Source organism: Cynoglossus semilaevis, chromosome 15 (assembly GCF_000523025.1).
Source record: "Cynoglossus semilaevis isolate Cse_v1.0 chromosome 15, Cse_v1.0, whole genome shotgun sequence".
Lineage (NCBI taxonomy): Eukaryota > Metazoa > Chordata > Actinopteri > Pleuronectiformes > Cynoglossidae > Cynoglossus > Cynoglossus semilaevis.
Window position 1 is genome coordinate 18,969,914 of NC_024321.1, and position 9,744 is coordinate 18,979,657.

The following is a 9,744-nucleotide window of genomic DNA, read 5'->3' on the forward strand; positions in this document are numbered from 1 at the left end:
AATAACATAAATAACACTGTGGGGGGGTGTCAAGTCCAGGACATCATATAAAGGGGAAGAGTCTTTTCTTCAGGATGTAGAGCACTGTGGCCAGGAAGAGCGCCAACGCCAGGAAGATGAGCAGCTTGTCAGTCAGCTCCCGACGGTTGTACTTGGTGATGAGTTTCCTCCCGAGCTGAATGGTTCCCGCCATGGTCTTGAACTCTTCATTGGTCTCTTGGACAGTCCTGGAGGAGGTGGCTACAGACAGGAGGAGGAGAGAGGAGCAGTCAGTCCACGGGGGGGGGCATGTGTCATTTTATGTCTTTTTAACAGTAACATTTTGAGAGAGGAGCAGTCAGTCCACGGGGGGCGGGGGCATGTGTCATTTTATGTCACCTAAAGACAACAGTACTGGTCTGAAGTCCAGGACTTTAGGATTTTTCCATTTATTATCCTTCAATCCCAACAGACACCACTAGAGGGCAGTGTTACACCCTGGACAGTTCTCCAGTTCATCACAAGGCCACATAGAAAGACAACAACTATTCACACCTAATCTCCAATATGCATGTTTCTGACCTTTGTACTGTAAGGCACAACTACTGACCACTGCACCACTGTGTGTATTTGTCCCCTCACCATAACAAACCGTCATCATCCTGACTCACCCAGGGAGGTGATGGTCTCCTCACTCTGCTGGACCTGCTGGGCCATCATCCTGCTGATGTTCATCAGGTTCTCTGTGATGTTGCTGGTTGTCTGGGCCAGACCTTCTTTGGTCATCTTCCTGGAGAAGATCAAACCCAGGAGCGTGAGCTGCAGCCAGGACACTGATGAGACCTTCTACATACAACCCTGATGAAATCAAACACGTGGTCAGCGGCCCACCTCTGTCTCACCGCGTCGTCCGATCCGTTAAAGAGCGACTGTTTGTCCATGTTGTCCATGGACAGTTTGCTGGCCAGGTTGGCCTTCCTCCAGGCCGTCTGGTTACTGCAACAGGAGGAACTTTATTGAAACATGTTAAAAAAAGCAGAGGAAACACTCAGCATCAGGACGGACGGCGGTCACCTCAGCATCTGCTTCCTGTGTCCTTCCACCTGACCGACCAACGTTTGTTTGTCCGACTCCTTGTCCTGCTCCATCGCCATCTGCTCCAAATCCTGGCCCAGAAACAAACCAAAGTCTCCTTTGATTCATCACAGAGAGAGTCATGATGGAGGTGATGGACCTGTCAATCAACAACCGTGACTCCATACCTGGATCCTGGATCTGAGGCTGTGGAAGTTCTTCTTCACGTCAGCGTTCAGATCGGTCAGCGTGCTCTGAGGTCCAGTGCACTCACTGATGTCCTGAAGACACCACAGAACATCTTCTTGACTTAGAACTTAGTCCAAGAACCAGACTCACACCGAGTACAACAGCCTGGGACGAAATTCTACTAAATTCTAAAGGTCACAGACCGAGTTATCGGGTCATTAAGGTCAAACCACGAGAACACCTGTGAACGGTCATCAGACACGGACCGTTTCATGTGTCTAAACATGAAGATGTGTGTGTGTGTGTGTGTGTGGAGAACGATGACTCACTTCTCCACATTAACAACATAAACAGCCTCCGGACAAAAACAAACATTTAATAAAAACACACGTTTCACCGTTCACTCTTAGTTCAACTGAGCACAAAGATATAAAAATGTCTTTATGAGCAGGAGAGCAGTCACGTGATTTTATCGCTCTGTACATTTGACAGAACTGATGCAGCCTCTCAGATGACGATGACGTCATGTCTACACTCCGCTTACTTCAGTCTAAATCCAACACTTCCGCTCAGTGACAGTATCAAACTTCACCTCGTTCTTCGTCACCTCTCCGTATCGTCACCCACCTGAATCAGAGCTTTGATTTCCAGGTCATATTTCAGGATTTCTTGTTCACAGATCCGAACGTTGACATCCGACGACGCCATGTTGCTGCCAACGTAGCCGGCTGACTACGGCAAGTAGAGTGACTCAAAGTTTTCAAAACGCGAAGCTGTTTTCTCCTCGATAACAAACGTGATTATATTCGCACACATTCACAGAGAAACTGTGGCAGAGATGAAAGGACAACAATGAAAACTTAAAGGACTGTGATATATTAATGTTACTGTCCTTAAAGGAGCAGTGCGCCGTGTTGTCGTGGAGGGTTGGTTCAACTCTGAGGATCTTTGGACTTTTGTTCAGACGTTTGAGTCTTCTGTGGTAGCTCCAGCTCCACACCAGTGTAGTAGTTAAATCAAACATCCCTTTCTCCTCGGAACAACGATGGCAGGACTCCTTTAACTCTTTATCTTCTGTATTCTGAACGGAAAAAGTTTATTTTATTCTACTCGTTTTTTTAGAAAAGAACTGCAGAACTGCAGCTTCTGAAAAATCACTTTTTATTTTCGTAAGAAAACCTTGTATTTTGTGAACTTTGGGATAAAAAGATCACGTTATATGGACTGTTTATTCATTTACACTGTGTACATTTCATTCCCACTGTCAGGGATGGGAACAGGGATTTAACTGAAGTTCTTAGAACAGAATATTTATGTCTCTCACCACAGTAATGAATCAAAGCTTCAGGTCACAAACTGAAAACAAAATATGACAGATTGACGTTTTATTTATTTATTTTGAATTATTATTTTCACATCAATCACATGACATTCATCAGAAATATAAACAGACTGCAGGGTCAGAACAAAGACACTGTACAACATATATATTTTTGTGGAAAGGGATTGTTAACAACAACAACATTAAACATGGCATAAGAACAGGAACAGGAAGTGAAGTTTGCTGCAGCTTCGGTGAGGCACGTCAACTCCTGCAGCTCCTTTGGCAATCGTCTTTGTACAAGGCACTGCAGTTGGCGTCACACGGAACACAGGAGCTGATTTTAAGGCATTTGTGGTGGAATCATCTCTGACAAAAACAGAAGACGCCGTTCATACGTCTCAGCACCGGTGCTTCTCTCCTGTAAAGATATATAGGTAATAACACACTGTAGAGATGGAGTCCACCACATGACAAATACATTGGACCTTTTTCTACCTGTATGACGTATGCTCATTTAAGGCCAGTGATATCTCAGGTACCAGATGATGTCTGACGACAGAGCAGGTCCAGCCAGTGGGTTGAGTTGGGCTAGAATGGCTATTAACCAGCTTTGAAAAGAAAGAATAAAATAATCACAATAATAATAACAATAATAATAATCACTAAGTCGGAAGTTTTTCAATTCAGCTTGGAGTACTAACTAATAGTTTTAATTAACTAATAGTGAGTTTTAATGTGAAACAGAAAAACAATGATTTTGTCTGAAACTGTACTCACAACAGTACTGTACAGGTACAACTGTACTTACAACAGTACTATACAGGTACAACTGTACTTACAACAGGTAGCAGCAGACTGCAGTCAACACCAGCATTGTAATAATCACTCTGTAGAAACAGCAGAAAATAACAACAACGTTAATATTTTTACACGTGGTGATGACATTCCGTTTCTGCCACAGTGAACCCGTGACAGTGACTGGGTGATGGAGAATACAGGAACTGTTAATGGACACGACTTCCTCTGACGGGACTCGTTCAGTCTATACGTTCACAACATTATAGTGACAGGAAAAAAGTAAAGTGATTTATGAATAGTCATAATAACATGCAATAACCAGATTAACTGCTGGGAGACGTCAAAACAACCCACACTCCTGATGGACAAACTAAACTAACACGGTCTACGGGACTGGATATCGGTTTGTCGTCGGGGTTAATATCCTTCTAACACCTCTTGGTGTCAACTTGTTTTAAAACGTACGTTTCTTCGTGATTTAAAGTTGTTTAGCTGAAAGCTAAAGTGCAGCTAACAAACTTACCCTCGGTTTGGTCCTTTGGGAATAAACACCGGAACGACACCTCCAACTATGGCCCAAAACAGAGTTACTACCGACATGGCGATGACAAAACTCATTTCCGCCATGATGGTGTCTTTTTTTTAATCAAAAAACAAACTTTCTTTTTCTTTAAACGAAGTTTGATTCAGTTAAAAAAGCAGCAAACGGAGAGGAAGCAGCAGCAGCAGCTGTCACATGATCGATAGTGAGATGGGGCGGAGCCTCGGCTCCTGACCGGAAGTAAGCCTCGGGTTTGTAACTGCCATATTTGACTTAACGCTTCACACCGCCAGGCGTCACTGTTAACACATTAATGAGTGAACAAAGAAGTGAGACACTGGATGTTGTTACTTAACCCGCCGCCTCTACAACACACCTGACGATAAAAACGATGTCATATTAACGTTTGCTCATATATAGAATAATATATGAGTCAGTTCTTTCTGTTCTTCTTAGGCAGTGGCTCTGAAACGTCTGACAGCGTGAATCACCTCTGAAAACCACCATTATGATCAGTATTAACAGACAGCAGCTCAGGTATATGGAATTACAAGTACTGGCTCATCTGATCGTGGCGGGAATCACATCCCCCAGTATTCCACTAGAGGGAGACAAAGTACCACCAGTGGGAGTTTGAGGCCCGTTGACAGGAAATCAAACCCAGTCCTGTGTTAAACTCTCTGCTCCAGGATGGGATGGAGGACATGGAACCTGTTCCACATTTCACTCCGGTTCTTCTGAGTTAGTACTGAATGGAATCTGAATAAAATCTCAGACTTGGTTTAACTGCGGTTTGTTTTTAGGTTTCCCCGTGAATTCTTTTAATGTTCGTATTATTATAATATCCCGGAGGGAACTCCAGATTAAGTAAAGTTTTATATATCTGTGACTATATAGTTGCTCTTGCTTTTACAATATCCCCAGGTACTGATACACTCCACTAAAGCACCTTTGAGAACTCTAGATTTTCTAACTTAAGATAAAACATTTAATTTTGTAAATGAGAAGGAAAAAAAAGACAAAAAACACACTTATGGAAAAATTGTGACACCTTCTGTTTCGTTCAAGGATTACAAATCACAGTAACATATTTCTACCTCGATTATTTTCATCTTTTTTCAAACCGTTTTCTTTATGTAATCCACTTCAAAATTCTGCCCAAAAAATTTCCTTCCAAGTTTCTACATTCCTACAAAGAACGTTTAATATTTTTTTTCTTTCTCAGTGAAGTCAGACATTTAAGACAAAGACTTGACTTCACCCAGTGAGTTAGTTTCTCTCAGCAAAGGTTTAAATTAAAAAGGCACCATATACAGTAGTACTCAAAGATGCTGCATGTATGATTTTAAACTCCTTTTCTTTACTGTCATCTGGTTCAGAGGTGAAAAACGACACAGACCACATGGAGGTCTTTTACACAGTTTATTGACAGCAAAAGATATTTTACTCCTGCATCTTCTCAATGGTCTCCTCCTTGTATTTTCCCTTCTCCTTTCCATCAGAGCGAGACTTGGCCTTGCGCTCCAGGATCTTCTTACGGTCCTTGTCCAGCTTTAACCTGGTGATAACCACCTTCGGGAAAAAAACATTTTAAAAAATGATTACCATACGGTTCTGTTGATTGTACTACATAAAAATTCAAAATTTTCCCACTACTTCATCCTCCACCAACATCTGTTTACCATCATAACATTTTACTAAAACAAACTGGATCCACTGTGACATTACAAGTATTAACATCTGGGTTCATCTTTTTATTAGCATTGATTAATGAGCAGGTGATTTAAGGATGGAATGTTGTGGCATCTCCTTAGTTTGTTTGGTTATCAGTTTCATCTAATCACACTTACCCTAAATCTCCTGAAGGACGTCCTGAGGGATTAATAAAGTGCTATCTATCCATTTACTTATTTAAAATGTTTACTTCCAACAGTAAAAACAACATCTATGCCTCAAAGTTAAAACCATCACGTGCAGGTTTGTAATCCAAACAAACTGTAAAGTGTAACATTCCAGAACGTTGGACCAACAGATTTAAAAGGAAATCTCCCTTTTTTTAACATCACAATATTCACCCTAAACCTTCTGAACAAGAGATACAAAAATGGAACAAGTGGCAAAAAAACAACAACAACAAAGTCTTGAGGTGTTGAAGTGGAAAAATAATTACACAAGTGAAAGATGAAATTTTGGGGGGGGGCTGAAAGGAGCATGTACTGTACATGAATCAGCGCAACTCGACACTAAGAAAGCCAACGAGAAATTCATCAATGACATTTTTTTAAACCTTTTCTATAGGATATATTATATATCTGTAGGACATGTTTTCACTTGTGATAAGATAAAAATTGGGTTCAAAAAGTATCTGTACTTTACCAATAACTTATAATTAATGAGGTGTCATCCAATCAGGCTTGAAGAAAATAAAACGCACTATTCCTTAAAATGCAATGGTGTTAACACTAAGTTGACTTCTTAACTGACAGCTGAAAAGATACCTTATTTTGGTGTCAGTTCAACGAGGACATTTAAAGTCACGTCAGAGGTTTTCTCACACCTCAGAGCTGGTGTAAGTGAACAGACAGACTGATGTGGTGCAAACACAATACAGGACTGACAACAGTAAACTGCGGCAGAACTCTGGGTCTGACCTTGCTGGGGTGGATGCCCACATGGACTGTGGTTCCGTTGGCCTTTTCTCTCTGAACACGCTCAATGTAGATGACGTACTTCTTCCTGTAGACCTGGACCACTTTACCAATCTGCTGGCCTTTGTAATGTCCACGGACCACCTGTTCATCACAAGGCAAATCATGTTTTATTGGATTGCACTTTGCATTTTTGTAAATAAACTTCCATGATTTCCCAAACAATACCTGGACTTCGTCATCTTTGCGGATGGGCATGGACCTCACGTTGTACTTCTGACGGAGTTCCTTGGAGAGGGGAGAAGACATGATCTTCCTCCTGATGTGTGAGGGGGCATTGAAGTGCCTCTTGCGGTTCTTGCGGCGGGAGGAGGTTACGAACGGATTGAGCTTCATGGTGCTGTGGAAAAGAGAACAGAATATAACAACTACGTTGTGGTTGAACGGTGTGCAACAAAGCACCACACATTGAGGATAAATTTCTCCTAATAAATTCTAAAATGACACGTGCGTGTTTAAGTATTGTTGACAGGCAGATAATTAATTTTGGAAACTGCATTGTTAACTACACCTCCTAACCAGAGGTTAGCTTTACATCGAACGCTAGGCTAATAAAATTATGCTAACGTGTTAGCATAACAGAGCGGTTTGTGACAGTGTTAGGGATAAGTTTTTCAAAGTTGTTGTATTAACAAACACACAAAAAATAAACTTAAGACGATAAAGGTGCAGAACATTTCTGGCCAACACCGAGACTGAACCAACTCGGCAGCCCTTAACCGACATGCGGATACAGCCGTGAACCACAGGAGGCTCGAAAACTATGGGCTTTTCTTTGCCATCGATAAACCAAATGACTATAATACTGGTCACGTTTTTTAACCTGACGGGGTTTAATGTGTATTAAGGTCTTTTATTCACTTTACACCGCCACATAATAGAGGATTGATGACGATAGAAACTGAAATATACTGACAGAAATGCTTACCCTAAACCAAGCTCCTCTATGGCCGGCGGAAAAGAGGCTCTTCATTCACTTCCGCTGGCATTAGTTCACGCTCAAGTATCGCGATACTACCAGTGAGGGAGCGTGAAATAGAACTCTGCAACGATAGTTTTTCACACTTTTATCGCAGATGGACGTCGATAAAACAACTAAAGTACAATTGTTAGGACTCATTATGTTACATGTAACAAGAATGTGCTCATTTAAACCATTTAAAACACGAGGACATACAGTTTGAGCCCCTCCTCCAACCTGTCTTCACTCCCTGTCTGTTATTCTGTCGCCTGGTTTTATGTATTTAACGCTATCGTGTTCGTTAGCAGCAGATCGATACAGTTATTATAAGGATAACTTATAAATAAAAAGTAAACATTTTTAATTTAGTTTTATGATGCTCTAGGGCGTTTTAATAATCTCAATAGTTTTGGACATAACGGCTTAAAAAATGGAAGAATTTATATTTTTATCAAACTATAAATGTTTTAAACAGAATGACTGAATACAGATAAAGATTGTGACCTAATGAGTAACGGTTTCTGCTGAGACTGTCATTTGACTCAATCGGTTTTCATGTTTCATGTGTGGGTGTCGTTTGGACCAAGGTCTTCTGCTGCTGAGAGTCATGGTTTTCCTCCTCACCCCGTGTCTCTCTCCCTGTTGGGTGACAGTAACAACAATCATTTGGGTGAAATAATCAAAAGAAAAAGAAAAAAGACTTTTTATTCACTGTACTGTGAAAATGTAAATTGTCGTGACACGAATTGTGTTTGGATTCTTATTTAAATGTATATTTATTATTTATTTAATAACATATGTTTGTTTGTGTGTTGTTTGTTTATATTTCTGTGAGTGTGGTCTTATTGTTACGATCACTGATCAAAGTCTCCTCATAAACTGCTCAGTCACGTTTTCTCTTGGCCTTAATAATCCAAACTTTAGTTTCGCGTGCGTGAGTGTTTGTTTTCATGGCCAGATCACACACACGCGCGCGCACGGTGACCTTCCCTGTGAGAGCGGACAGGAACGGGACAGCCCTCCTCCCTCCCCCGCTCTGCCCGGCTCTCACTCGGGTGAAGCGATCGAGTCCAGTCCAGGACGGAGCCGCTGTCTGCTGCCGCTGCCGCTGCGCCTCCTGTCGGACAGTGATGCTGCCGGAGCCTTCTGCACCGCGGACACACAGGGAGTTTCGGTCCTCTCCTCTCCCGCAGCCCCTGCTTCTCCTCTGACCGGCCGTGCTGGTGGTGGCAGTGCGGATGTGGAGCCCGCAACGCATCGCTGTTAACCCGTCGGCAAGAACCGGAGAAGAAGATGAAATGTTTTTCCCGTTATCTCCCCTACATCTTCCGCCCTCCCAGCACCATACTGTCTTCCACTTGCCACACAGAAGGTAGGGTGGGACGCAGAGGACAGGGGTGTCCAGGCTCCCCATGATTTTCGTCCCTGACACACACACACACACACACACCATCACACACAGCCTGTGTTTGTGTGCATAAGTTTTAGAGCTGACAGTTGTAAAGCCACACACACACACACACATACACACACACACCGCTGGTTTGTCACAGACTGTGCATGAAGTTGGAGATGTTTCCACATCTGGAGCTGGTGCAGATCAACACACGGTGTGTGTTGTTTTTGTGGAGTCTACAGACTTCAGGTCTGTCCACCCTCAGGCCTGCAGCATGCCAACACACACACACACACACACACACACTCTTTACAGTTGGTGGAGTTGCATGACAAGTATCCACCTGCCCCCCCCCGTTCACTCCGTCAGTTGACTGTGTCTGTAGCGTCTGTAGCGTCTGTAGGTGGAGCAGAGCTCCAGACTGTTGACATGGTCACCGTCAGTGTTGTGGTTTGGCTGTTTTGACTTGAGCCTCATGGTGGCGTTAAACCCTGCTGTAGCACCAGACATTTCCACGGCGGTGATGGTGGTGCAGACGGGTGTCCTGCATTATTCAGCGTGGACACGGTTGCCCCTCCTCCTGCTGCTCCGCCCTCGCTCCTCAGCCCTGTGGCACTGGTTCTATCCAGGTCAGCGTGTAGCCGTCACATGACCTATAAACTGCCTGTACTGTACGTCAACAACCAGTCTGCTCAGTCACTCATGAACGGCAACAAAATCCTACATTCAATCGTTCCCTGGAATCCTATCACCCCCCCCCGACCCCCCAACCCC

At 43.0% G+C, this 9,744-nt stretch overlaps 4 protein-coding genes across 4 annotated transcripts in view; 1 reads left to right on the forward strand and 3 right to left on the reverse strand.

The window, feature by feature from the left end:
* Positions 1 to 23: 23 nt before the first annotated feature.
* Positions 24 to 2,310, reverse strand: LOC103391410 (vesicle transport protein SEC20-like). Its single transcript, XM_008327666.3, has 6 exons — positions 1,870 to 2,310; positions 1,242 to 1,334; positions 1,054 to 1,145; positions 871 to 975; positions 651 to 769; positions 24 to 240 (listed from the first exon to the last, which is right to left on the reverse strand). Exons 1-6 carry the CDS (start codon positions 1,948 to 1,950, stop codon positions 44 to 46), a joined length of 687 nt encoding a protein of 228 aa, XP_008325888.1. The 5' UTR covers positions 1,951 to 2,310; the 3' UTR covers positions 24 to 43.
* Positions 2,311 to 2,612: 302 nt separating this feature from the next.
* Positions 2,613 to 4,128, reverse strand: atp6v0e1 (ATPase H+ transporting V0 subunit e1). Its single transcript, XM_008327665.3, has 4 exons — positions 3,888 to 4,128; positions 3,406 to 3,453; positions 3,062 to 3,174; positions 2,613 to 2,984 (listed from the first exon to the last, which is right to left on the reverse strand). The coding sequence occupies exons 1-3, from the start codon at positions 3,989 to 3,991 to the stop codon at positions 3,081 to 3,083; spliced, it is 246 nt and encodes an 81-aa protein (XP_008325887.1). The 5' UTR covers positions 3,992 to 4,128; the 3' UTR covers positions 2,613 to 2,984; positions 3,062 to 3,080.
* Positions 4,129 to 5,312: 1,184 nt separating this feature from the next.
* rpl26 (ribosomal protein L26) lies at positions 5,313 to 7,668 on the reverse strand. The gene is made up of 4 exons (XM_008327664.3): positions 7,542 to 7,668; positions 6,782 to 6,953; positions 6,557 to 6,697; positions 5,313 to 5,477 (listed from the first exon to the last, which is right to left on the reverse strand). Exons 2-4 carry the CDS (start codon positions 6,947 to 6,949, stop codon positions 5,349 to 5,351), a joined length of 438 nt encoding a protein of 145 aa, XP_008325886.1. The 5' UTR covers positions 6,950 to 6,953; positions 7,542 to 7,668; the 3' UTR covers positions 5,313 to 5,348.
* A 139-nt stretch (positions 7,669 to 7,807) lies between these two features.
* ppp2r2ba (protein phosphatase 2, regulatory subunit B, beta a) overlaps positions 7,808 to 9,744 on the forward strand; it is a 24,226-nt gene continuing 22,289 nt past the window's right edge. The window contains exon 1 of the mRNA XM_008327662.3: positions 7,808 to 8,946. Coding sequence (XP_008325884.1) covers positions 8,868 to 8,946 — 79 coding nt within the window. The 5' untranslated portion in view covers positions 7,808 to 8,867. The remainder of the gene's footprint in view (positions 8,947 to 9,744) is intronic.

Bases quoted from the DNA above. Each gene is read 5' to 3' on its own strand.
- LOC103391410 (XM_008327666.3), bottom strand. From the start codon at position 1,950: ATGGCGTCGTCGGATGTCAACGTTCGGATCTGTGAACAAGAAATCCTG. The intron at 1,335-1,869 runs GTGGGTGACGAT...TGGTGTCTTCAG, and splicing joins AAATCAAAGCTCTGATTCAG to GACATCAGTGAGTGCACTGG. The intron at 1,146-1,241 runs GTATGGAGTCAC...TTTCTGGGCCAG, and splicing joins GCCTCAGATCCAGGATCCAG to GATTTGGAGCAGATGGCGAT.
- atp6v0e1 (XM_008327665.3), bottom strand. From the start codon at position 3,991: ATGGCGGAAATGAGTTTTGTCATCGCCATGTCGGTAGTAACTCTGTTT. The intron at 3,454-3,887 runs GTAAGTTTGTTA...CTGTTTCTACAG, and splicing joins CCCAAAGGACCAAACCGAGG to AGTGATTATTACAATGCTGG. The intron at 3,175-3,405 runs GTAAGTACAGTT...TTCTTTTCAAAG, and splicing joins GCAGTCTGCTGCTACCTGTT to CTGGTTAATAGCCATTCTAG.
- rpl26 (XM_008327664.3), bottom strand. From the start codon at position 6,949: ATGAAGCTCAATCCGTTCGTAACCTCCTCCCGCCGCAAGAACCGCAAG. The intron at 6,698-6,781 runs GTATTGTTTGGG...TGTGATGAACAG, and splicing joins GCAAAGATGACGAAGTCCAG to GTGGTCCGTGGACATTACAA. The intron at 5,478-6,556 runs GTCAGACCCAGA...TTTTTCCCGAAG, and splicing joins TGGGCATCCACCCCAGCAAG to GTGGTTATCACCAGGTTAAA.